Source organism: Eucyclogobius newberryi, unplaced genomic scaffold (assembly GCF_026437365.1).
Source record: "Eucyclogobius newberryi isolate DKJ021-1_F unplaced genomic scaffold, fEucNew1.0.hap1 SCAF_6, whole genome shotgun sequence".
In the NCBI taxonomy this organism is placed as follows: domain Eukaryota; kingdom Metazoa; phylum Chordata; class Actinopteri; order Gobiiformes; family Gobiidae; genus Eucyclogobius; species Eucyclogobius newberryi.
Window position 1 is genome coordinate 4584337 of NW_027316278.1, and position 25903 is coordinate 4610239.

General features: G+C 46.5%; 1 protein-coding gene across 1 annotated transcript in view; it reads right to left on the reverse strand.

Moving 5' to 3' along the window:
- The window catches only part of fras1 (Fraser extracellular matrix complex subunit 1), a gene marked incomplete at its 5' end in the record, with an annotated part of 267524 nt that overhangs the window by 27542 nt on the left and 214079 nt on the right, over window positions 1-25903 (reverse strand). Inside the window, 12 exons of the mRNA XM_072432991.1 lie at window positions 130-474; window positions 1945-2191; window positions 3767-3932; window positions 5320-5479; window positions 6683-6833; window positions 8337-8450; window positions 11744-11971; window positions 14774-14914; window positions 19303-19427; window positions 21508-21687; window positions 22899-23018; window positions 25628-25816. Of these exons, the coding sequence (XP_072289092.1) occupies window positions 130-474; window positions 1945-2191; window positions 3767-3932; window positions 5320-5479; window positions 6683-6833; window positions 8337-8450; window positions 11744-11971; window positions 14774-14914; window positions 19303-19427; window positions 21508-21687; window positions 22899-23018; window positions 25628-25816 (2166 nt within the window). The remainder of the gene's footprint in view (window positions 1-129; window positions 475-1944; window positions 2192-3766; window positions 3933-5319; window positions 5480-6682; window positions 6834-8336; window positions 8451-11743; window positions 11972-14773; window positions 14915-19302; window positions 19428-21507; window positions 21688-22898; window positions 23019-25627; window positions 25817-25903) is intronic.

A 25903-nucleotide genomic window follows, 5' to 3' on the forward strand; every position in this document is an offset into this window, starting at 1 on the left:
AAAAACACGGTAAAAAACATGGTAAAACAATCAAAGCTTTTCATTTGATTTTCTTTGATCAACTTTAAATCCCAGTTTGGTACAAACCCGGACCATGAGCTCTTACTTTCTGACATGAACTCGTCTCACCTGCGTCCTCGTTGAAGCTGAAGGTGGCGTTGCCGAGGGAGACGGTGGAGGCGTCGTTGGGGCCGTCGATCACTACTTTGGCCACGGGCACGTCGCCGAGCCGGGCGTTGTCCGAGGCGTCGGACAGGACCAGCTCGAACTCCTCCGACAGCTCGTACTCGCTATCGTCGATGAGCTTGACGTCGCAGGTCGTCATGGAGACGCCGGGCCCCAGCACCACGCGGCTGGCCCCGGTCACGCCGCGCGTCTTGAAGTCGGAGCCCGACTCCAGGCCGCTCAGACTGGAGCCCTGAGCCGACTTTGGGACGGTGTGACAGAGGGCGGAGACTGTGCTGGAGGCGTCGCCTGCGGGAGCACGGAGGTCACAGAGGTCTCAGAGGTCATGAGGGTCACGGAGGTCATGAGGTCAAGGAGGTCATGAGGTCACAGAGGTCATGAGGGTCACGGAGGTCATGAGGTCACAGGGGTTAAAGGGCGTATGACAGGTTCTTACGATATCCTCATTTTGACTTTATGTTGTGTGTTTTTAACTGTCGTACATATAAATGATGTTTTTACACAAATCGAGTCGGTATTTGTGGAGAAAAGTACAATAATCTGTTGAAAAATTACAGGAAGTGACATCACGCTTGTCAAATTGTACGCATAATTTACACAAATAAACAACTTTTTTGACCCGTTTTTTTAAAGTTAATTTAACAAAATAAAGCTGCTCTCCTATATTTTTATTCATCAAACAAAAGATCGTGACATTTTTGCGATTCTGTGATAACATATTACATTTTTTTTAGCAAAACTCCAAATATATTTATCTTAGCTGCGTTTTAGTTCAATGAGTCGTCCAACCTGTAGGAGGCGCTATAAACTATGGGCTGCACAACTGATACAACGTATTTCTCTATTTTTGACCATTTTGTTTTTAAACACTAAAATGGAAAACGAAAGCAGTTTCTCCGTCGTTACCGCCACCACGCAGCGCTAAGCTAGCCTGTTCGCTAACGGTAGTAGGAGGAAAAGGACACTTCAACTCGACTCACAATAATTATTCTCAACTATTTACTACAACTGTTTACTTCATGTTCTTTCCACAGACGACAAACAAATGTCCCCAGACTCCTCCCCCCCGCTCACCTTTCCTATCCCCAGACTCCTCCCCCCCGCTCACCTTTCCTATCCCCAGACTCCTCCCCCCCGCTCACCTTTCCTATCCCCAGACTCCTCCCCCGTCCCCAGACTCCTCCCCCGTCCCCAGACTCCTCCCCCTCCGCTCACCTTTCCTCTCCCCAGACTCCTCCCCCCGCTCACCTTTCCTCTCCCCAGACTCCTCCCCCGTCCCCAGACTCCTCCCCCTGCTCGCCTTTCCTCTCCCCAGACTTCTCCCCCGTCCCCAGACTCCTCCCCCCGCTCACCTTTCCTCTCCCCAGACTCCTCCCCCGTCCCCAGACTCCTCCCCCTGCTCGCCTTTCCTCTCCCCAGACTCCTCCCCCGTCCCCAGACTCCTCCTCCCCACTCACCTTTCCTCTCCCCAGACTCCTCCCCCGTCCCCAGACTCCTCCCCCTGCTCGCCTTTCCTCTCCCCAGACTTCTCCCCCGTCCCCAGACTCCTCCCCCCGCTCACCTTTTCTCTCCCCAGACTCCTCCCCCGTCCCCAGACTCCTCCTCCCCACTCACCTTTCCTCTCCCCAGACTCCTCCCCGTCCCCAGATTCCTCCCCCGTCCCCAGACTCCTCCCCCCTGCTCACCTTTCTTCTCCCCAGACTCCTCCCCCGTCCCCAGACTCCTCCCCCGTCCCCAGACTCCTCCCCCTCCGCTCACCTTTCCTCTCGACGGGCGCGTGCACGAAGCCGGCGCTCTCGTTCACGTGGTAGGTCTTCCGGTCGAACTGGAGGCGGGGCTCGTCCTCCGTGTCGTTAATGTTGACCACGGCGGCGGCGTTGGGCCCGAGCAGCGCGTACACGGGCATGCTCAGCTCCACGCGGAAACGCTCCACGCCCTCGAACACGTGGTCGTCGTTGATGATGACGGTGCAGACCTTGGTGTCCTCGCGCTCGTCGAACTGCACCTGCGGAGGGGGCGAGGCAAACGAGCGTGTCACCGCGGCAACGCCTCAAACAGAACTCGGGGCGTCGAGGAGCAGAGCCGATATTTGATCAGATTTCAATACAACGATGATGACAGAACTTTCTTTATGTTACAAAGTGTTTTTCGTCTACTGAAGCTAAAAGTCAATGTGACGTCTTTAGTGTCGATACTTGTTTATAAAATGTCTGGTTTTGAGACTGGTTTTAGTATTTGTTTTTGATGCTTTTGACCACTTTAAAAATGACAACAGTGTACGTGCTGCAGTATTTATTTATTTATATTTATTTACATTTATTTATTCAAATTGATTTATTTAAATTGATTTTACTGTTATATGTGATACTTTTACTTGAGTACATGATACTTTTATTTGAGTACGTGATACTTTTACTTGAGTACATGATACTTTTATTTGAGTATGTGATACTTTTACTTGAGTACATGATACTTTTATTTGAGTACGTGATACTTTTACTTGAGTACATGATACTTTTATTTGAGTACGTGATACTTTTACTTGAGTACATGATACTTTTATTTGAGTATGTGATACTTTTACTTGAGTACGTGATACTTTTACTTGAGTATGTGATACTTTTATTTGAGTACGTGATACTTTTACTTGAGTACATGATACTTTTATTTGAGTATGTGATACTTTTATTTGAGTATGTGATACTTTTACTTGAGTACATGATACTTTTATTTGAGTATGTGATAATTTTACTTGAGTACATGATACTTTTTTTGAGAACGTCATACTTTTACTTGAGTATGTGATACTTTTACTTGAGTATGTGATACTTTTATTTGAGTACGTGATACTTTTACTTGAGTACATGATACTTTTATTTGAGTATGTGATACTTTTACTTGAGTACGTGATACTTTTACTTGAGTATGTGATACTTTTACTTGAGTACATGATACTTTTTTTGAGAACGTCATACTTTTACTTGAGTACGTGATACTTTTACTTGAGTATGTGATACTTTTACTTGAGTACATGATACTTTTACTTGACTATGTGATACTTTTACTTGAGTACATGATACTTTTACTTGAGTACATGATACTTTTATTTGAGTATGTGATACTTTTACTTGAGTACATGATACTTTTATTTGAGTACGTGATACTTTTACTTGAGTACATGATACTTTTATTTGAGTATGTGATACTTTTACTTGAGTACATGATACTTTTATTTGAGTACATGATACTTTTACTTGAGTACGTGATACTTTTACTTGAGTATGTGATACTTTTACTTGAGTACATGATACTTTTACTTGAGTATGTGATACTTTTACTTGAGTACATGATACTTTTATTTGAGTACATGATACTTTTACTTGAGTACGTGATACTTTTACTTGAGTTTTACTGTTACACGTGATACTTTTACTTGAGTTTTACTGTTATACGTGATACTTTTACTGTTACACGTGATACTTTTATCTGTGATATTTCACTTGCGTACATGTTTGTACTCATGTCCCTACTCGAGCGTACATGTTCCCCCAGAGTACACGGCGTTACCCATGGGCGTTACCTGTCCCGCGTACTCCACGTAGTCCTGACTTCCTGGTTTGTTGCTGGAGGAGGAGCTGGAGGCGGAGTCCTGCTCGGTGCGGCACAGGACCACGGCGTACTGGTTCAGGTTCCCCGAGCGCTTCACGGTCACCGACACCGTGCCCGCTTTCTCGCTCACGTTGTAACTGCCCACGGATTCAAACGCATCGTCAAGACAACCATCACAAAAAAGATGTACCGCGTTTTCCGGAGTATAACTCGCTCCGGAGTATAAGTCGCACCCGAGTATAAGTCGCACCCGAGTATAAGTCGCACCCGAGTATAAGTCGCACCCGAGTATAAGTCGCACCAGCCAAAAAAAGCATAATAGAGAAGAAAAAAACACATATAAGTTGCACTGGAGAATAAGCATATAAGTATAAATATAAGTATAAGTCGCTCCGGAGTATAAGTCGCACCTGAGTATAAGTCGCACCTAATTATAGGTCGCACAAGCCAAAAAAATGCACAATAGAGAAGAAAAAAACATATATAAGTCGCACTGGAGTATAAGTATATAAGTATAAATATAAGTATAAGTCGCTCCGGAGTATAAGTGTATAAGTCGCACCTGAGTGTAAGTCGCACTGGAGTATAAGTAAATAAGTATGAATATAAGTATAAGTCGCACCAGCCAAAAAATGCATAATAGAGAAGAAAAAAACACATATAAGTCCAATGGAGTATAAGTCGCACCTGAGTATAAGTCGCACTGGAGTATAAGTATATCAGTGTAAATATAAGTATAAGTATATAAGTATGAATATGAGTATAAATCGCTCCGGAGTATAAGTATATCAGTGTAAATATAAGTATAAGTATATCAGTGTAAATATAAGTATAAGTATATAAGTATGAATATAAGTAAGTATAAGTCGCACCCGGCCAAAACTATGAAAACAAGTGTGCCTTGTAGTCCGGAAAATACGGTATATTTATAATGTTTAATATGTCAAAGTATTCATTCACTATAAAAGAGCAGTATATTGAAATGTAGATAATGTTGTGAATATTTTGAAGTTAAACACAATCTGAACGCGGGTTAGGGCTAACCCGCGTTTTGTGTTTAAAGTGAAAAATGCTACGAAACTTTGTAGACTTTCAAAATAAAAGGGATATTCCTGCACTTTTGGATCCATTTCACATTTGTCTGATGATCAAACCTCGACTGAGACGTTTGAACACATTTCTGTCGTCTTCATCAAACGTTTTTTACCGACAGAGCTAATAAAACAAACTACAATGCGACCGTAAGACGCCCCGCCCCTTCGACACCTCGCTTTACAGCGTCTCCACAGATCCGACTGGGGCCGAGGGGAGTTTGTGAGGGTTTCTGATGATAAAGTTCTCACAGTCGTTAAGATCCCGCGGACAGGATCAGGAGATCAGCCGTTATCAAATGTTCCCTTCTCAAAATGATCTCCTTTAAGTGATCATACCCAACATTCTCTGCTTCTTTCTTTTCAGACTCTAATATTGTAAAAACATATTTGGAGACAGTTCCGTGGAGAACCAGACGAAGTGATCGCAGACCTGGTGTGCTGGAAGCTGAGGAGGGACCACTGGATATGAAAGACATTGTCGGTGACCGTGTTGGGTTTGCTGTCCCTCACGGAGAACTGGAACAGGTCCATGGTCTCCTGAAGACTCTCCGGGCGGAGCACGTACCGGATCAGACCCAGGTTTATGTCCGCTGAGACCGGGGGAAAGAACCGTTAACGCCGCCGCAGCGAACACGGGCTTCACTCACTCCTTCATCAACGGTTCAAATGTGTGAATGTGCTGATGGGGTTGCCAGGTTTGTTGTACCTTGTGTGAACGTGGTGATGGGGTTGCCAGGTTTGCTGTACCTTGTGTGAACGTGCTGATGGGGTTGCCAGGTTTGCTGTACCTTGTGTGAACGTGCTGATGGGGTTGCCAGGTTTGCTGTACCTTGTGTGAACGTGCTGATGGGGTTGCCAGGTTTGCTGTACCTTGTGTGAACGTGCTGATGGGGTTGCCAGGTTTGCTGTACCTTGTGTGAACGTGCTGATGGGGTTGCCAGGTTTGTACCTTGTGTGAACGTGCTGATGGGGTTGCCAGGTTTGCTGTACCTTGTGTGAACGTGCTAATGGGGTTGCCAGGTTTGCTGTACCTTGTGTGAACGTGCTGATGGGGTTGCCAGGTTTGCTGTACCTTGTGTGAACGTGCTGATGGGGTTGCCAGGTTTGCTGTACCTTGTGTGAACGTGCTGATGGGGTTGCCAGGTTTGCTGAACGTGCTAATGGGGTTGCCAGGTTTGCTGTACCTTGTGTGAACGTGCTGATGGGGTTGCCAGGTTTGCTGTACCTTGTGTGAACGTGCTGATGGGGTTGCCAGGTTTGCTGTACCTTGTGTGAACGTGCTGATGGGGTTGCCAGGTTTGCTGTACCTTGTGTGAACGTGCTGATGGGGTTGCCAGGTTTGCTGTACCTTGTGTGAACGTGCTGATGGGGTTGCCAGGTTTGTACCTTGTGTGAACGTGCTGATGGGGTTGCCAGGTTTGCTGTACCTTGTGTGAACGTGCTGATGGGGTTGCCAGGTTTGCTGTACCTTGTGTGAACGTGCTGATGGGGTTGCCAGGTTTGCTGTACCTTGTGTGAACGTGCTGATGGGGTTGCCAGGTTTGTACCTTGTGTGAACGTGCTGATGGGGTTGCCAGGTTTGCTGTACCTTGTGTGAACGTGCTAATGGGGTTGCCAGGTTTGCTGTACCTTGTGTGAACGTGCTGATGGGGTTGCCAGGTTTGCTGTACCTTGTGTGAACGTGCTAATGGGGTTGCCAGGTTTGCTGTACCTTGTGTGAACGTGCTGATGGGGTTGCCAGGTTTGCTGTACCTTGTGTGAACGTGCTGATGGGGTTGCCAGGTTTGCTGTACCTTGTGTGAACGTGCTGATGGGGTTGCCAGGTTTGAGTTTACTCTCCAGAAAGCCGTGTTTGGGCTCTGCGGTGACGTCGTACACCAGCTGATCGTCCTCCGTGTCCGGGTCCATGGTCAGCAGCTCTTTGCGGCTGATCAGGTTCGTGGCCTGTGAATGGAAACGTGCCCAGGACAAGTTTGAACATTTTATCACGTTATTTAATATGTTTATACCTGATGTAAATATGAATTCTAATTTTAAACCAAATCAAGAAGCTGTTTGTGGAAAAAGTAAACAAAACACCTGTAATGTGTTTGTGTTTGTAAAGAAATGTACAGGAAGTGACATCACACCAAGGGTATTTGGAAGAATTTACATAAAATAAACAGTTTTCTTATTCTTTATTATTATCATATTATTAATAAAGGTGTTTGCATATATTTCTATTCGTCAATTTAAAAAAAGTTACTAATGCTGCGTTCTTATCGCCGCCGACGTCGGAGGGATTTTCAGAGTTCTGTCTTTTGTCAATCCAACGTAAAGTTTTACATCCGACAGTTAAAATAGTGATAGCGCTCGTGTTGCTCTCTGCTGCCCGTGAAGCTGCTCGTCCAGGCTCTGCAGCGACAAATGCAGCGTCGTGCTAATGTCGCTAACGGCTACACAGCGCTAACGGCGACACATTCATAACATTTGTATCAACATTTGTATCATTTTAAGTTCAAGACAAGAACTGGAACACGTGTAAAGCTGTAACCCGAGTTCTTTACTGTGGCAGATGTTCGTGTTTTTATAATGTCATATTTTGTGATTTTCGAGAGAGAGAATATCCACAAATTAAAGTGTATGAGTCACATTTTCAATTAAAAATACCACTGTCTTTGTCATATTTAATGCACTCGTCCTGATCGGTTGTTTAAAAAGAAACATGAGAACAAATAAACCAATAATAATCACTCAACAAAAATTAATTTTCTGGATTTTTCTTAGAGATGCTCTTTTTTCCTTTTTTCTTTTCGCGCTCTGGTTTTGTTTCTTTGTGTTTTTTTGGTGGCGAGGTCAGACCAGAATTACAACTTACACCACTTTTAGACACATTAGTTCCAGATTTGACACTGACAATAAGAGGTTTTTGTGTCTGTTTTCATCTGCTTCTGGACTCAGTGTTTGTGCTTTCACGTTTGGACCAGCAGGTGGCAGGCTCATGTCACTGTTCTGTGACATGTCTACTGCCAGTGACCCGGCTTTAAAAACACACGCCCCGAGCATACCCACCGCTCTGTGGCTCATAGGCCCGTGTGTGCCCGCCGCTCTGTGGCTCATAGGCCCGTGTGTACCCGCCGCTCTGTGGCTCATAGGCCCGTGTGTACCCGGCGCTCTGTGGCTCATAGGCCCGTGTGTACCCGTCGCTCTGTGGCTCATAGGCCCGTGTGTGCCCGCCGCTCTGTGGCTCATAGGCCCGTGTGTACCCGGCGCTCTGTGGCTCATAGGCCTGTGTGTACCCGTCGCTCTGTGGCTCATAGGCCCGTGTGTGCCCGGCGCTCTGTGGCTCATAGGCCTGTGTGTACCCGTCGCTCTGTGGCTCATAGGCCCGTGTGTACCCGGCGCTCTGTGGCTCATAGGCCCGTGTGGACCCGTCGCTCTGTGCCCGTGTGTACCCTTTGTTCGTACCTTGTTGTCCATGTACTCGAGCCACTGCAGGCCCAGATTGGTCACGATGCGAGGAGTGCCGTCGTCCACCGGGAGAATGTCGATCTTGAACTTCTGCGGCGCTGCGGTAACCACCTGAAACACAGCCACAGTCGCCATGACGACACGTTAGCATGTTTAGAGGGATGGAGTGAGTGGCCCTGGGGTGATGTCACTTCCTGTATGAGTGTCCCTGGGGTGATGTCACTTCCTGTATGAGTGTCCCTGATGTGATGTCACTTCCTGTATGAGTGTCCCTGGTGTGATGTCACTTCCTGTATGAGTGTCCCTGGGGTGATGTCACTTCCTGTATGAGTGTCCCTGCTGTGATGTCACTTCGTGTATCATGTCCCCGGTGTGATGTCACTTTCTGTATCATGTCCCCGGTGTGATGTCACTTCCTGTATGAGTATCCCTGATGTGATGTCACTTCCTGTATGAGTGTCCCTGGTGTGATGTCACTTCCTGTATGAGTGTCCCTGGTGTGATGTCACTTCCTGTATGAGTGTCCCTGGTGTGATGTCACTTCCTGTGTGAGCGTCCCTGCTGTGATGTCACTTCCTGTATGAGTGTCCCTGCTGTGATGTCACGTCCTGTATGAGTGTCCCTGGTGTGATGTCACTTCCTGTATGAGTGTCCCTGCTGTGATGTCACTTCCTGTATGAGTGTCCCTGGTGTGATGTCACTTCCTGTATGAGTGTCCCTGCTGTGATGTCACTTCCTGTATGAGTGTCCCTGCTGTGATGTCACTTCCTGTATCATGTCCCTGGTGTGATGTCACTTCCTGTATGAGTGTCCCTGATGTGATGTCACTTCCTGTATGAGTGTCCCTGGTGTGATGTCACTTCCTGTATGAGTGTCCCTGGTGTGATGTCACTTCCTGTATGAGTGTCCCTGATGTGATGTCACTTCCTGTATGATGTCCCTGGTGTGATGTCACTTCCTGTAGTACATTGTCTACATATTTTGCATCTTTTCTTCACAAATTGCTCCTTGATTGGTGTAAAACCATAATTTAAATGTATAACAGGTACAAATAAACCAAATAAAGTTCTAAATAGAGAATCATAAAGATCTTTAAATATGAGTGATGTGATTAACGATTAAACGAGTGTAAATGAAGTGTCATGTGATTAAAGAATATGAACAGTGCGGAGTCGTGTCTGAGGCTTTTTCAATATATTTCATGACAATATTTGAACAATCTTCCTCGTTTCTCAGAACAAAGACAGATTTGACCTTTGACCTCGGCGTCTCCTGCCCTTCCTTTGTGTTCGAATCTGGTTTAAGTTCAATCCGCACTGCGTTATTTCAAAAACGTAAAAAATCAATAAAAGCAATAAAAGCAATAACCCAGATCTCTCTGACATTCACCACTTTATATTACATTTCACTCCCCGATGTTTGAAGCCTTTTTCTGTTAAATGTGGCTTTTATGCCTCGACCGGCCTCCTGCTGGTGCCAGAGTCAGGACTAAACATGGACCGGCCTCCTGCTGGTGCCAGTGTCAGGACTAAACATGGACCGGCCTCCTGCTGGTGCCAGAGTCAGGACTAAACATGGACCGGCCTCCTGCTGGTGCGCAGAGTCAGGACTAAACATGGACAGGCCTCCTGCTGGTGCCAGAGTCAGGACTAAACATGGACCGGCCTCCTGCTGGTGCCAGAGTCAGGACTAAACATGGACCGGCCTCCTGCTGGTGCCAGAGTCAGGACTAAACATGGACCGGCCTCCTGCTGGTGCCAGAGTCAGGACTAAACATGAACCGGCCTCCTGCTGGTGCCAGAGTCAGGACTAAACATGGACCGGCCTCCTGCTGGTGCGCAGAGTCAGGACTAAACATGGACAAGGCCTCCTGCTGGTGCCAGTGTCAGGACTAAACATGGACCGGCCTCCTGCTGGTGCCAGTGTCAGGACTAAACATGGACCGGCCTCCTGCTGGTGCCAGAGTCAGGACTGAACATGGACCGGCCTCCTGCTGGTGCCAGAGTCAGGACTAAACATGGACCGGCCTCCTGCTGGTGCCAGAGTCAGGACTAAACATGGCCTCCTGCTGGTGCTGAATAGGAGGAACCTCGACTCTTCTTTTCTGTTTTGTCTCGTTACAAACCACAAAGCGTTGTCAAGTCATCATGTCTTGAACGGCTCGGAACCTTGAGAACGTTTCTCCAGCGCGCGAGCGGCCCAAGGTTTACGCACGACAAAAGACAAAAGACGAACGTCAAACGGCGACAGAGAAAACGTGACATCGAAAAGAACAGAAATGTCCTTGAAAGTAAACACTTTTACATCTGAACTGACGCTAAACACAACGTGCTCGACCATGTGTACGGCGCCCTCTGCTGTCCGTTCTACTTCCTGTTTTAGTACTTTTAGTTTAAATGTAGTTCTCATTGTTGTTGTTGTTGTTGTTACGTTTATTGTGGAAAAAACATCAGAATTTAACATTTATTCGCGATTATTGAGAAGTGAAATCTTTCATTTTCAACTATTCCTCAACTCTGTGACTGGCATTACCAAAAATCCAAAACATTTAAAAAGTATCTAACATTAGGACATTTTTTTGGACTGATTTAGAGAGACTTCATTTTGCTTCTAAAATCACGATTACGATTGTCTTGTGTTCTTGCGATCGTATTGTGACCCGACTAAGCACGAATATTGGTTAACCGCGTAACCACGACGCAGCCGGTCGTCCTCCAACACGACCAGAGGGGGCACCGTGAGACTTGACCAGAGGGGGCGCTGAGGCCTGACCAGAGGGGGCGCTGCGAGACCTGACCAGAGGGTGCGCCGCGAGACCTGACCAGAGGGGGCGCCGTGAGACTTGACCAGAGGGGGCGCCGTGAGACCTGACCAGAGGGGGGCGCCGTGAGACCTGACCAGAGGGGGCGCCGTGAGACTTGACCAGAGGGTGCGCCGCGAGACCTGACCAGAGGGGGGCGCCGTAGGACCTGACCAGAGGGGGCGCCGTGAGACCTGATCAGAGGGGGCGCCGCAAGATCTGACCAGAGGGGGGCGCCGCGAGACCTGACCAGAGGGAGGCGCCGCGAGACCTGACCAGAGGGGGGCGCCGTGAGACCTGACAAGAGGGGGCGCCGCGAGACGTGACCAGAGGGGCCAGTGTGAGACCGCTGCGCAGCGAGACCTTTGTGCCGTGAGACCTTTGCGCCGTGAGACCTTTGCGCCACCAGACCTTTGCGCCGCGAGACCTTTCCGCCGCGAGACCTTTGCGCCGCGAGATCTTTGCGCCACCAGACCTTTGCGCCGCGAGACCTTTGCGCCGCGAGACCTTTGCGCCGCGAGACCTTTGCGCCGCGAGACCTTTGCGCCGCGAGACCTTTCCGCCGTGAGACCTTTGCGCCGTGAGACCTTTGCGCCGCACGCACCTCTTTGCCGTCCTCGCGCACCATGAACAGCAGGTTGGTGGAGTCGCTCAGGCTGAAGCTGAAGCGGTCCTTGAGCGAGTTGGAGCCGTCGTGGTTGTAGCTGATGCGGTTCTGGTACACGTCGTCCATGGTGAAGGTGCCCGTCTGGCGGTAGTGCTGCCCATTGTGCGTGCGCTCGATGGCGCCGTGGCGAGGGGCCTGGACCACGGTGAAGACCAGGGACTCGGCCTGGAGACAGAAGAAGACGGTGAGACATCTGGCAACCCTAACCCACTACAACAAACACAACAACTACTACTACTACTACTACTACTACAACTACTACTACTACTACTACTACTACAACAACTACTACAATAATACAACAACTACTACTACTACTACAACAAACACAACAACTACTGCTACTACAACTACTACTACAACAAACACAACAACTACTACTACTACTACTACTACTACTGCAACTACTACAACTACTACTACAACAAACACAACAACTACTGCTACTACTACTACTACTACTACAACTAAAACAATTACTACAACAACTACTACTACTGCTACTACTACTACAACTACTACAACAAACACAACAACTACTACTACTACTACTACTACTACTACTACTACTACTACTACTACTACTACTACAACTACTACTACTACTACAACAAACACAACAACTACTACAACTACTACAACTACTACTACTACTACAACAACAACTACTACTACTACTACTACTACAACTACTACTACTACTACAACTACTACAACAATACAACAACTACTACTACAACTACTACTACAACAAACACAACAACTACTACTACTACTACTACTACTGCAACTACTACAACTACTACAACAACTACTACTACTACAACTACTACTACTACTACTACTACAACTACTACTACAACAAACACAACTACTACTACTACTACTACTACTGCAACTACTACAACTACTACAACAACTACTACTACTACAACTACTACTACAACAAACACAACTACTACTACTACTACTACTACAACAACTACTACTACTGCTACTACAACTACTACAACAAACACAACAACTACTACTACTACTACTACTACTACTACTACTACTACAACTACTACTACTACTACAACAAACACAACAACTACTACAACTACTACAACTACTACTACTACTACAACAACTACTACTACTACAACAACTACTACTACAACAAACACAACTACTACTACTACTACTACTACTACTACTACTACTACTACTACTACTACTACTACAACAACTACTACTACAACAAACACAACTACTACTACTACTACTACTACTACTATTACTACAACAAACACAACAACTACTACTACTACTACTACTACTACTACTACTACTGCTGCTACTGCTACTACAATGAGTACAATGAATTCAAAGATATTTACACATTTAGGGTAATAATAAAACTGTTGTTCATCGTCTAGTGCAAAACAAAATGATCCTCGCTCGAAAATAGAGCGTTTTCACCAAACAGTTTTTGCTTTTGGAGTTCAGTCGCGGCTCAAGCTGCGTCGCTGGAGAAGCGATCGCTCCTAATGCTAATCCTTTATTTGCTCTGGAGAAAGTGAAGAGCACCGTGTGTTCCAGCACACGGGAGGAAATTACAGCCAGAACAGAGACGTTTCAGCTGTGTTTCCTTCAAAAGGTCGTTTCAAGCCGGAGGAAATGAAAAAGAAACTAAAAAACGAAACACATTTAACACATTTTGAGTTTGAGTTTGTTCATCAAAGGACACATTTTTCTCACGTTGTTCCTCGTCACAAACTCGGCTGGAGCACATTTATTGACTTCATTCACAGTTTGATGAATCCGCTCTCAAAAACACTCATAAATCATCACCAGACTTGTTACACTCGTTTAGCCCCAGTTTAGCCCCAGTTCAGCCCCAATTTAGCCTCAGTTCAGTACCAGTTTAGCCCCAGTTTAACCTCAGTTTAGCCTCAGTTTAGCTCCAGTTTAACCTCAGTTTAGCCTCAGTTTAGCCCCAGTTTAACGTCAGTTTAGCCTCAGTTTAGCCCCAGTTTAATCCCAGTTTAGCTCCAGTTCAGCCCAAGTTTATCCCCTGTTTATCCTGTTTATTCTCAGTTTATCCACAGTTTAGCCCTAGTTTAGCACCAGTTCAGCCCCAATTTATCCCCAGATTAGGTCCAGTTTATCCCCAGTTTATTTATCCCCAGTTTATCCCCAGTTTAACATGTTTTGAGCAGTAGTTTGTTCATTAAAGGACACATTTTTCTCACGTTGTTCCTCTTCACAAACTCGGCTGGAGCACATTTATTGACTTCATTCACAGTTTGATGAATCCTCTCTCTCAAAAACACTCATAAATCACTCGTTATGAACATTTCAAATAAAATACAACTGTGTTTATTTCACCTGTGTAATTCCCTCTGCTGCCACTGGCTGGAGCACAATGTCAATTCCAGGCTTGGAAAACGCCAGCTTTTGTGAACTTGTTTTGTGTGTTAAAACATAAGGTCATCAAGTATGTTTAAAGGCCAATAAGTACAAATAATGCAGAATATTTGTCCTTAAAATTAAAAATACTTAAAAATGAAACATGTATAGACCTAAAAGTGGCTCATACTTAAACACGACTGGACTGATATGAGCCTTTCTGAGACACTAAGCAGCTTGTATAGGTTTCCATGGAGACCCTTGGATAACATGACTTAGACCTGGTTCAGTCCCGTTTATCCCAGTTTAAGTCCCAGTTTAGCTCCAGTTGAGCCCCAGTTTAGCCCCAATTTAACTCCAGTTTAACTCCAGTTTAGCCCCAGTTTAGCCCCAATTTAACTCCAGTTTAACTCCAGTTTAGCCCCAGTTTAGCCCCATTTTAACTCCAGTTTATCCCCAGTTTATCCCCAGTTAAGCCCAAATTTAACTCCAGTTTAGCCCCAGTTCAGCCCCAGTTTAGCCCCAGTTTAGCCCGTTTAATTCCAGTTCATCCCCAGTTTATCCCCCGTTCACCTCAGTGTCTGCGTCCGTGGCCTTCAGCTCAAACTCGGTGATGGTCTTCCTCACGCCCTCCTGGACCCTCATGCCCGGGACGGTCAGCAGCGGCAGAGAGTCGTCCACTGGTCTGATGGTGACGTAGAAGGTCTGAGCCACCTGCAAACCAGCTCGTTAACACATCATCATCATAACGAGCTCATTAACACATCATCATCATAACGAGCTCATTAACACATCATCATCATAACGAGCTCATTAACACATCATCATAACAAGCTCATTAACACATCATCATCATAACAAGCTCATTAACACATCATCATAACAAGCTCATTAACACATCATCATAACAAGCTCATTAACACATCATCATCATAACAAGCTCATTAACACATCATCATCATAACGAGCTCATTAACACATCATCATCATAACGAGCTCATTAACACATCATCATCATAACGAGCTCATTAACACATCATCATCATAACAAGCTCATTAACACATCATCATCATATTCACAGGACGATCTGCATTAAAAACACTCATTATTCGTCCTTTTCGAGTGTTTGGTTGATAAAAAGCGGTGAGTTCAGAAGGAGAAGCCCACAGTGTTTATCCCCAGTTTATCCCCAGTTTAGCCCCAGTTCATCCCCAGTTTAGCCCCAGTTTAGCCCCAGTTTAACTCCAGTTTAGCCCCAGTTTAGCCCCAGTTTAGCCCCAGTTCATCCCCAGTTTAGCCCCAGTTTAATTCCAGTTTAGCCCCAGTTTAACTCCAGTTTAGCCCCAGTTCATCCCCAGTTTAGCCCCAGTTCAGCCCCAGTTTAGCCCCAGTTTAGCCCCAGTTTAGCCCCAGTTTAACTCCAGTTTAGCCCCAGTTCATCCCCAGTTTATCCTCAGATTAACTCCAGTTTAGCTCTAGTTCATCCCCAGTTTATCCCCAGTTTAACTCCAGTTTAGCTCTAGTTTATCCCCAGTTTATCCCCAGTTTATCCTCAGATTAACTCCAGTTTAGCCCCAGTTCATCCCCAGTTTAACTCCAGTTTAGCCCCAGTTTAGCCCCAGTTTAACTCCAGTTTAGCCCCAGTTCAGCTCCAGTTTAACTCCAGTTTAGCCCCAGTTCATCCCCAGTTTATCCTCAGATTAACTCCAGTTTAGCCCCAGTTCATCCCCAGTTTAACTCCAGTTTAGCTCTAGTTTATCCCCAGTTTAACTCCAGTTTAGCTCTAGTTTATCCCCTTTTTAACTCCAGTTTATCCCCAGTTTATACTCAGTTTAACTCCAGTTTATCCCCAGTTTATCCTCAGTTTAACTCCAGTTCATCCCCAGTTTAACTCCAGTTTAGCCCCAGTTTAACTCCAGTTTATCCCCAGTTTAGCCCCAGTTTAGCCCCAGTTCAGCCCCAGTTTAGCCCCAGTTTAACTCCAGTTTAGCCCCAGTTCATCCCCAGTTTAACTCCAGTTTAGCCCCAGTTCATCCCCAGTTTAACTCCAGTTTAGCTCTAGTTTATCCCCAGTTTAACTCCAGTTTAGCTCTAGTTTATCCCCAGTTTAACTCCAGTTTAGCCCCAGTTTATCCTCAGTTTAACTCCAGTTTATCCCCAGTTTAGCCCCAGTTTAACTCCAGTTTATCCCCAGTTTAACTCCAGTTTATCCCCAGTTTAGCCCCAGTTTAACTCCAGTTTATCCCCAGTTTAACTCCAGTTTAGCCCCAGTTTATCCCCAGTTTATCCCCAGTTTAACTCCAGTTTATCCCCAGTTTAACTCCAGTTTATCCCCAGTTTAACTCCAGTTTATCCCCAGTTTAACTCCAGTTTATCCCCAGTTTAGCCCCAGTTTAACTCCAGTTTATCCCCAGTTTAACTCCAGTTCATCCCCAGTTTAACTCCAGTTTATCCCCAGTTTAGCCCCAGTTTAACTCCAGTTTATCCCCAGTTTAACTCCAGTTTAGCCCCAGTTTAGCCCCAGTTTATCCCCAGTTTAACTCCAGTTTATCCCCAGTTTAACTCCAGTTTATCCCCAGTTTAACTCCAGTTTATCCCCAGTTTAGCCCCAGTTTAACTCCAGTTTATCCCCAGTTTAACTCCAGTTTAGCCCCAGTTTATCCCCAGTTTAACTCCAGTTTATCCCCAGTTTAACTCCAGTTTATCCCCAGTTTATCCCCAGTTTATCCCCAGTTTAACTCCAGTTTATCCCCAGTTTAACTCCAGTTTATCCCCAGTTTAACTCCAGTTTATCCCCAGTTTAACTCCAGTTTAGCCCCAGTTTAGCCCCAGTTTAACTCCAGTTTATCCCCAGTTTAGCCCCAGTTTATCCCCAGTTTAACTCCAGTTTATCCCCAGTTTAACTCCAGTTTATCCCCAGTTTAACTCCAGTTTATCCCCAGTTTAGCCCCAGTTTAACTCCAGTTTATCCCCAGTTTAACTCCAGTTTAGCCCCAGTTTATCCCCAGTTTAACTCCAGTTTATCCCCAGTTTAACTCCAGTTTATCCCCAGTTTAACTCCAGTTTATCCCCAGTTTAACTCCAGTTTAGCCCCAGTTTAGCCCCAGTTTAACTCCAGTTTATCCCCAGTTTAGCCCCAGTTTATCCCCAGTTTAACTCCAGTTTATCCCCAGTTTAACTCCAGTTTATCCCCAGTTTAACTCCAGTTTATCCCCAGTTTAGCCCCAGTTTAACTCCAGTTTATCCCCAGTTTAACTCCAGTTTAGCCCCAGTTTATCCCCAGTTTAACTCCAGTTTATCCCCAGTTTAACTCCAGTTTAGCCCCAGTTTATCCCCAGTTTATCCCCAGTTTAACTCCAGTTTATCCCCAGTTTAACTCCAGTTTATCCCCAGTTTAACTCCAGTTTATCCCCAGTTTAACTCCAGTTTATCCCCAGTTTAGCCCCAGTTTAACTCCAGTTTATCCCCAGTTTAACTCCAGTTTAGCCCCAGTTTAGCCCCAGTTTATCCCCAGTTTAACTCCAGTTTATCCCCAGTTTAACTCCAGTTTATCCCCAGTTTAACTCCAGTTTATCCCCAGTTTAGCCCCAGTTTAACTCCAGTTTATCCCCAGTTTAACTCCAGTTTATCCCCAGTTTAACTCCAGTTTATCCCCAGTTTAGCCCCAGTTTATCCCCAGTTTAGCCCCAGTTTATCCCCAGTTTAGCCCCAGTTTAGCCCCAGTTCATTAACACTTCCTCATCATATTCAGTGGCTCATTATTGGTGTTGGTTTGATCAGAGGAGAGTTCAGTCTGAAGTGTTCCAAACACAAAGGGAGAATTCCTCGGTGTTTTTAAAGTTTTGTTTTGGCCTGAAGCGCTTCCTCCTCCTCCTCATCCAAAGCACCAAACAAGCTCCTGACGTGGGAGGAAAGTGTGACGGGCTCTTTAGATCCTGCTTCAGTCCCACTTTATACTTTTACAAAATGCTACAAAATGCTACAAAATGCTACAAAATGCTACCACCACTTCTTCTGGGGAACCTTAAAAATTTCCCAAACCGCGAAATCGAGTTTGACGTGAGCGATATTTGCCGATCCTGATCTCCAACTGAAGGAAAAGTCACAGAATGTATTTACGTGGGATTCAAACCATTTGTTGCACGATCGTGGAAACATAAAGACACATTTTTCAGCCAAATCACACTTTTATTTCCATTTGTTCTGCCAATTTTTACCATTTTTGAACGATATCGACATGAAAACTTTACGATATCTAAACTAAAACCAGTTGATGATATAAACGTGTTAAGTTCCTGTTCAAGACGGCAGAGCCCCGCCTCTTCATAGCGATAAGCCCCGCCTCTTCATAGCGATAAGCCCCGCCTCTTCATAGCGATAAGCCCCGCCTCCTCATTGCAATAAGCCCCGCCCCTTCAGACTGCCAAGCCCCGCCTCTTCACAGCAATAAGACCCGCCTCTTCATAATGACAAGCCCTGCCTCTACAAGGCTATAAGCCCCGCCCCTTCATAAAGATAAGCCCCACCTCTTCATAGTGACAAGCTCCGCCTCTTTATTGCAATAAGTTCCGGCCCTTCATAGCAACAAGCCTCATAGCAATAAGCCCCGCCCCGACATAGTGACAAGCCTCGCCGCTTCATTGCAATATGCCCCACCCCTTCATAGCGACAAGCCCCGCCTCTACATAGCTATAAGCCCCGTCCCTTCCTAACGTTAAGCCGCGCCTCTTCATTGCAATAAGTTCCGGCCCTTCATAGCGACAAGCCTCATAGCAATAAGCTCCGCCTCTTCATTGCAATAAGCCCCGCCCCGTCATAGTGACAAGCCTCGCCGCTTCATTGCAATAAGCCCCGCCCCTTAATAGCATCAAGCCCCGCCTCTTCACAGGAATAAGCCCCGCCCCTTCATAACGATAAGCCCCACCTCTTCGAAACCCAAATGTATTTTATTGTGTTTTTTATGTTGAAAAATGGCCATTAGACATGTTGAAACCTTCATGTGTGACTTCTTTGAAACAAGTACAGCGATGTGGGCGGGGACAGGGGGCAGGTGAAAACAGGGGGCGGCTCAGGAGGGCAGGGTAACCACTCTGCGGCTCACCTCGTTGTTGCCGTCGGACACGGTGAAGGAGAACTGGTCGGCGTGTTTCTCCTCTTCGCTGGTGTGGACGTACCGGACGCTCCTGGACGCCAGGTCGGCCTGAGTGAACTGAGAGATCCTGGAGCCTGAACAACACAGACGAGACCTTCACGAGGGGGTTTAAGGTGGATGCCCTCCCTGGAGCCACAGACGAGTCGCGCCAGGACTAAAACGGCGCCCCCTTGTGTCACGATACTTCACATGCAGCGTCCAGACAGTATCAGGACGTTGTATCGTGAGGAAATACTCATATATTTGTTGGACTACGACGGCTGGTCATTTTCCTCTCGTCGAGTTGGATTGACTCTGTTTTATGACACATTATAAAGGTTTATGCAGATTCTTTAAACGGCTGAAAAGAACGGCCTCTAATGGAGTTTCAAGGGCAAAAACATCCACGTGGAAAACATCGGCCTGTCCGTCTCTAATATTTTCATATACATCATTCTGGGTATTGTTTAATCCTTTCAGGACAAACCTAAAAGGAATAACCTTTACGGAATACTTAAGATAATTAATCTATTAAGGACGAGTGCTTTTTTCAGACAGAAATGCTGAAAATGTGAGCAGGAAGTTCAGAGCGTTCAGTTCTTTTGTACACGACGTCCCTCCAAAAGGAAACTGTTATTACATTTGAGAATAAAACAGTCCCAGAAATCCTTTTACCAGAGTTATTTGGACTTCAGCTGTGTCTTTCCTTTAAAACAAACATGAATAAATGAGTGTTTCGAGCACTAGAATATATCGTTCCATCCATGATTTACTGATGCATAAGTTCAGTTCAGATGTAAACAGAGACGGAAAACTGAACAAATACAAGAATCCCATGTATTTCAGAGTTCGAGGAGCTCTTCAACAGTACTACACATTTTACAGCCTAAACATCTACGTTTCAGTCAAGAGTAATCTTCTTTGTTCGGGCCAAAGAAATCCTTTTGTTTGCTGAATGCAGCAGAGCCTGATGTGACCGGCCCGGACATGTGACCAGTGCCACTGGGACATGTGACCGCTGCTCACAGAAGGGAGTCAAACCCGGAACCTTCTAGCTGTGAGGTGAGAGTGTTATCCTCTGCCACGTACAATGGTGTACTTTTGTACTTCTACGCAAGTAAAAGGAGTTTCAGCTGTATTTTTACTGTCAACTTTGTTTTGTCGGATGAAGAATGGGAACATTATACTGTATGAACATTCATCTCAGGGAAACAGGAGCTGCTGGAGAGACTGTGGTTGCCTAGTGACCTGTCGTTATCACGTGTTTTCTGCAGTTTGTGGCCTCTAAACTCCTGCCATGGACACAGCAGATGGAGCCACCTCTGGAGCGCACTGGCCACAGGGGAAAACTATCGGACGAGTGGTGGAAGAAGTACTCGAATACAGCAACAAATACTCATGTGAAAGTACTGAAGTACATGTATATTTTTTTATAACAATTAAAGGGTTTTAAACGTGGTGATGTTGATAAAGAATTGTCTTTATCAATGTTTTTTATGTATATTATTTATTCAGTTTTATGTATATTTTTGTTTACTCAAAATCAGGACTTTAAGGCGGAATTTCACCAAAGAAACTCAAACCATACGGAAAGCACTTTTTACTTTTCAGCCCTTTTCAAAAAGTAGTGGAAAGTACAGATACTGCTCTCAAAAGTAGTGAAGTAAAAGTAAAAAGTATCCGCTGCAAAATATACTTAAAGGTGGTATGGACGATTTTTTTCAACAAATTTTGTATCATATTTCCTCGTGGCGTGGATAAATCATTAGTCCTGCCACGTATCAATCATAAAACGCACCTATCGCTCACCTGCAGCTGCGTGCGGCTCGTCCCCACGTTTCCGCGTGCCTAAGCGCATGGATCTATCATAATATAGTTCCCTCAGTGTACGGGGCAAAATGAAGACGGAGAAAGACAGTTCGAGCTGACGCAGAAGTGGACAGAAATCTACGGGAGACGAGAGATGCGATGCGCTCCGTTGCGCTAATAAACAAACGCATGTGTGTGTGTTGTATCAGTCCGCACGGGGGAGTGACATGCGCACTTCCGCCTGCGTTCTCAAATCGCCGAAAAATCGTCCATACCGCCTTTAAGTAAAGAAACCTACAAATAAGTACAGTACTTTCCAGCGCTGCTTGGGACCATGTGAACATGTTTTGTGTATTCAGTGTGTACCTGGGTTGCTGGCGTGCTCCAGATGCCCTAACGCCGGCTGCTTGGTCACATGGTACAGCAGCTCGCCCGGCTCGCTGTCCTGGTCACTCGCCGACAGCTGCAGCGTGGTGATCGCCTTCATGGTGTTTTCATCCAGGACCAGGCCTTTGTTCAGCTCCACGGAGGGCGGGAGGCGGTCCTCTGCAGGGAAGGGCGGAGTTACAGCCACAGAGAGCGAGACGGGCGGAGTTAGACACTAGTACAGGTCTTTACCCACATTAAACTATCTATAGTGCATTAATACACACGTGAGGCCCTTATTATATCACTTGGTTGTTGGAAACAGTTTAAAAAGCAGCTCATTTATGCTCTTTAACCCTTTGTAGAAAAAGCTTCAGTTGTAGTTATCTGGACTTTTTAGGCAAAAAACTAAATGTTTCGACTCTGATCCAAGAGTCATTGTCAATCTGTGAATCAAGGGAACTCAGATATTTATCCTACTCTGAGTAGTATTTATCCTACTCTGAGTAGTATTTATCCTACTCTGAGCAGATTACTTTCTTTGTTCTTCTCAGTCCTCTTATGGGCCATCAGCCTCCTGTTGTCCCTGGCTCACTCTCTCTCTCCTCCTGTGTAACTGATGACATCAGAATGCTCTGGGCGTCGACCTCTCCACGGATCTCTCAAAATTCCATTATAAACGACTGGAAGGTTGAATCTTAAAACAAAGAGTGTTAGTTTTTTATCAGGAGGTCTCGCTTGGTGGGCGGGGCCTACTCAGAGTAGGATAAATATCTGAGTTCTCGGTCTTGATTCACAGATTGACAATGACTCTTGGATCAGAGTCGAAACGTTTCGTCTTTTTCCTAAAAAACAGAGTCCAGATGAAACAACAGAAACTTTTTCTACCCTGGACCCCTGCTGGACGAATGAGGCATTACACCGACGAGCAGTAACAATGCTCATACTTCTGACACGCCCCTTTGCTTCTGACACGCCCCTTTGCTCCTCGAAGCCTCAGAATACAAAACAACTGACTTTTCTGCACTACATAAACGTATATAATCATTTCTTTGCTCTTTCGTTTGGGCCGTTTCCTGTTTGGACATTAAGTGTTGGAGACTTTCATTCATTCAAAGTTCTGAGCTCGACAGACACAAAACATTAAAGGGTTTTCTTAGTTGTTTGGACTTGAAAAGGTGGGAAAAGTCCACTTAAACCACACATATTTTGCATGTTTCTGAATATGTTTGACTGTGAGGAGTTGTTTATGATTCGCCTTATGCATTATTCGTCTGGAAGCGAATCGAGTGCTGGCGTTTTCTCATATCTGAAGTGTGAATAGTGGTTCTGTGGCGGGTTTTTTAATGATTATGTCCCCAGATCTCAAAAGCGGTGAAAAGTCTTCTTACCCAGGACGCTGATGTAGAAGGACTGGTCGATGAGCTTGTTGCCCTCGGGATCCACCAGGTTGAACTTGAACGACAGACTCCCGCCTTTCTCCGACTTGTCGTGGCTGAACCGCACCAGGCCTGGCACCGCCGGATTAAAGAGGATTAAAGGGGACGCACGGGATTAAAGGGGACGCGTACAGGATCAGACCAGATCTCATTTTCAGATATCAAATTTTCTTTTAATCTCGTTACGACGGCGTTTCCACCTCGTTCGTTTCCTCAGAGTTGTGTTTTCAATCGATTCCGGAGTTAATCACGTTTCGTCCTGCGACTGAAGCTCGGAAAAGTCCCGTTTTCGCCTACCCCTTAGCCCCGCCCACATGCTGTACTTACCGTGATTATTTGAGAAAAGATAAAAAGTTGTAAAATGTCACGTAGCTACTTTTCACGAGTAAAAACATGTAAACGACAATGTGCGGCAGGTTACGTGTGAAGAGGCGGGGCTTGTCACTGTGAAGAGGCGGGGCTTAGCAGTTCTGCAGTTTTGAACAGGAAGTCAATGGACCTGTTTCCATTTTAAGTGTTTTTTTGATCGATATTGTTCTTGTTTTTACGATGAACAGAACATAAAATGCAGATATACTTATGTTATAGCTCAATTCCAAGCGCCTGAAAAAAGCACAATACGTCTCCTTTAATATTAACATTTAAGGGAATAACAATAATCATAACTTACTTAACATTATTCCATATTTCAATCAAAACCAAAGAGAAATCTGGCCACATTTCTGCACCAAACGTCTCCGAAGGCCGTTGATAAGTAAATTCTACTCTGAGTCATCCAAAGTGAACGACGTGGAAAAATAAGTAGTCAATAAAAGCTTAAAAGTCGCTCTGAAGACGTCTCCTGTTCTTCTAATTCTGACTCAGATGGTGGTGTAGAACCTGTGGTCAATATTTATCACAGTTTTATTCCCGTTAAGTGTCAGTTTGTGAAGAAATTTGGAAAAATAAGATTTTAAAATGAGCTGAATCCCTCTGTGATGTCATCAGTGTGCGACGTTTCATTGAAAACACAGAGACAGGCTGCGTCCAAATGTCCGCACTCGTCCCCTGACCGCTCCTTCACTCCACAGTCCTGCACTCCATCACTTTACCGCGGGTCACATGATTCTGGCGTCCGGGTCATGTGACTCTGTGACTCTGGCGTCCGAGTCGCGTGACTCTGGCGTCCGGGTCACGTGACTCTGGCGTCCGGGTCAGGTGACTCTGGCGTCAGGGTCACGTGACTCTGGCGTCCGGGTCACGTGACTCTGGCGTCAAGGTCACGTGACTCTGGCGTCAGGGTCACGTGACCCGGACGCCAGAGTCACGCGACTCTGTGACTCTGGTGTCCGGGTCACGTGACTCTGGTGTCCGGGTCACGTGACTCTGGCGTCCGGGTCACGTGACTCTGGCGTCCGGGTCATGTGACTCTGTGACTCTGGCGTCCGAGTCGCGTGACTCTGGCGTCCGGGTCACGTGACTCTGGCGTCCGGGTCACGTGACTCTGGCGTCCGGGTCAGGTGACTCTGGCGTCAGGGTCACGTGACTCTGGCGTCCGGGTCACGTGACTCTGGCGTCAAGGTCACGTGACTCTGGCGTCAGGGTCACGTGACCCGGACGCCAGAGTCACGCGACTCTGTGACTCTGGTGTCCGGGTCACGTGACTCTGGCGTCAGGGTCACGTGACTCTGGCGTCAAGGTCACGTGACTCTGGCGTCAGGGTCACGTGACTCTGGCGTCCGGGTCACGTGACTCTGGCGTCCGGGTCACGTGACTCTGGCGTCAGGGTCACGTGACTCTGTGACTCTGGCGTCCGGGTCACGTGACTCTGTGACTCTGGCGTCCGGGTCACGTGACTCTGGCGTCAGGGTCACGTGACTCTGTGACTCTGGCGTCCGGGTCACGTGACTCTGTGACTCTGGCGTCCGGGTCACGTGACTCTGGCGTCCGGGTCAGGTGACTCTGTGACTCTGGCGTCCGGGTCACGTGACTCTGGCGTCCGGGTCACGTGACTCCGTGACTCTGGCGTCCGGGTCACGTGACTCTGGCGTCAGGGTCACGTGACTCTGTGACTCTGGCGTCCGGGTCACGTGACTCTGTGACTCTGGCGTCCGGGTCAAGTGACTCTGGCGTCAGGGTCACGTGACTCTGTGACTCTGGCGTCCGGGTCACGTGACTCTGTGACTCTGGCGTCCGGGTCACGTGACTCTGGCGTCCGGGTCACGTGACTCTGTGACTCTGGCGTCCGGGTCACGTGACTCTGGCGTCCGGGTCACGTGACTCTGGCGTCCGGGTCACGTGACTCTGGCGTCCGGGTTACGTGACTCTGGCATCAGAGCGGAAAAACAGCAAAACATGCACATATTTATGAACTAATAACAAGTCCTGGATCTCTCATTAAACAACAAACGGAGTATTCCACTTTTTGCCTCTGTTGACGACTCAAGCTAAGGTTAGCGGCTAACGCTAGCGACTCTGCGGCTAACGTTTTATTGAAGAGTGTCTGTTTGAACAGCTTCTGCGTCGTTCAGCCTGAACACTGGAGCTTCAGTCGCAGGACAAAACAGGATGAAGTCAAAACACAACTCTGAGTAAACAGACGATGATGAAACGCCGCTGAGACAAAGAGAAACGCTCAGGAGAGTCCAGAAAGTATGGCCCCCTGTTAAAGAGCACCTCCGCCTTGGCTCGCCTTTGTTCACCTTTGTTGACGTGGTCCTGGGTGAAGCCGCTGAGGGGCCCCTTCACCGACACCTTCTCCGCTTTGCCGTCCTGACTCAGCAAAATCCTCCCGCTCGCAGGATCTTTGGTCAGAACGTACCGCAGCTTCAGATCGTCCGAGTCCAGGTCCGTGCCCTTCAAGTTCTGCTCCGTGATTTTGGACGACGTGCCTGCAGCGAACGGGAAAGACTCAGAGAGACTCAGAGAGACTCAGAGTGAGACTCAGAGAGAGACTCGGAAAGACTCGGAGAGACTCG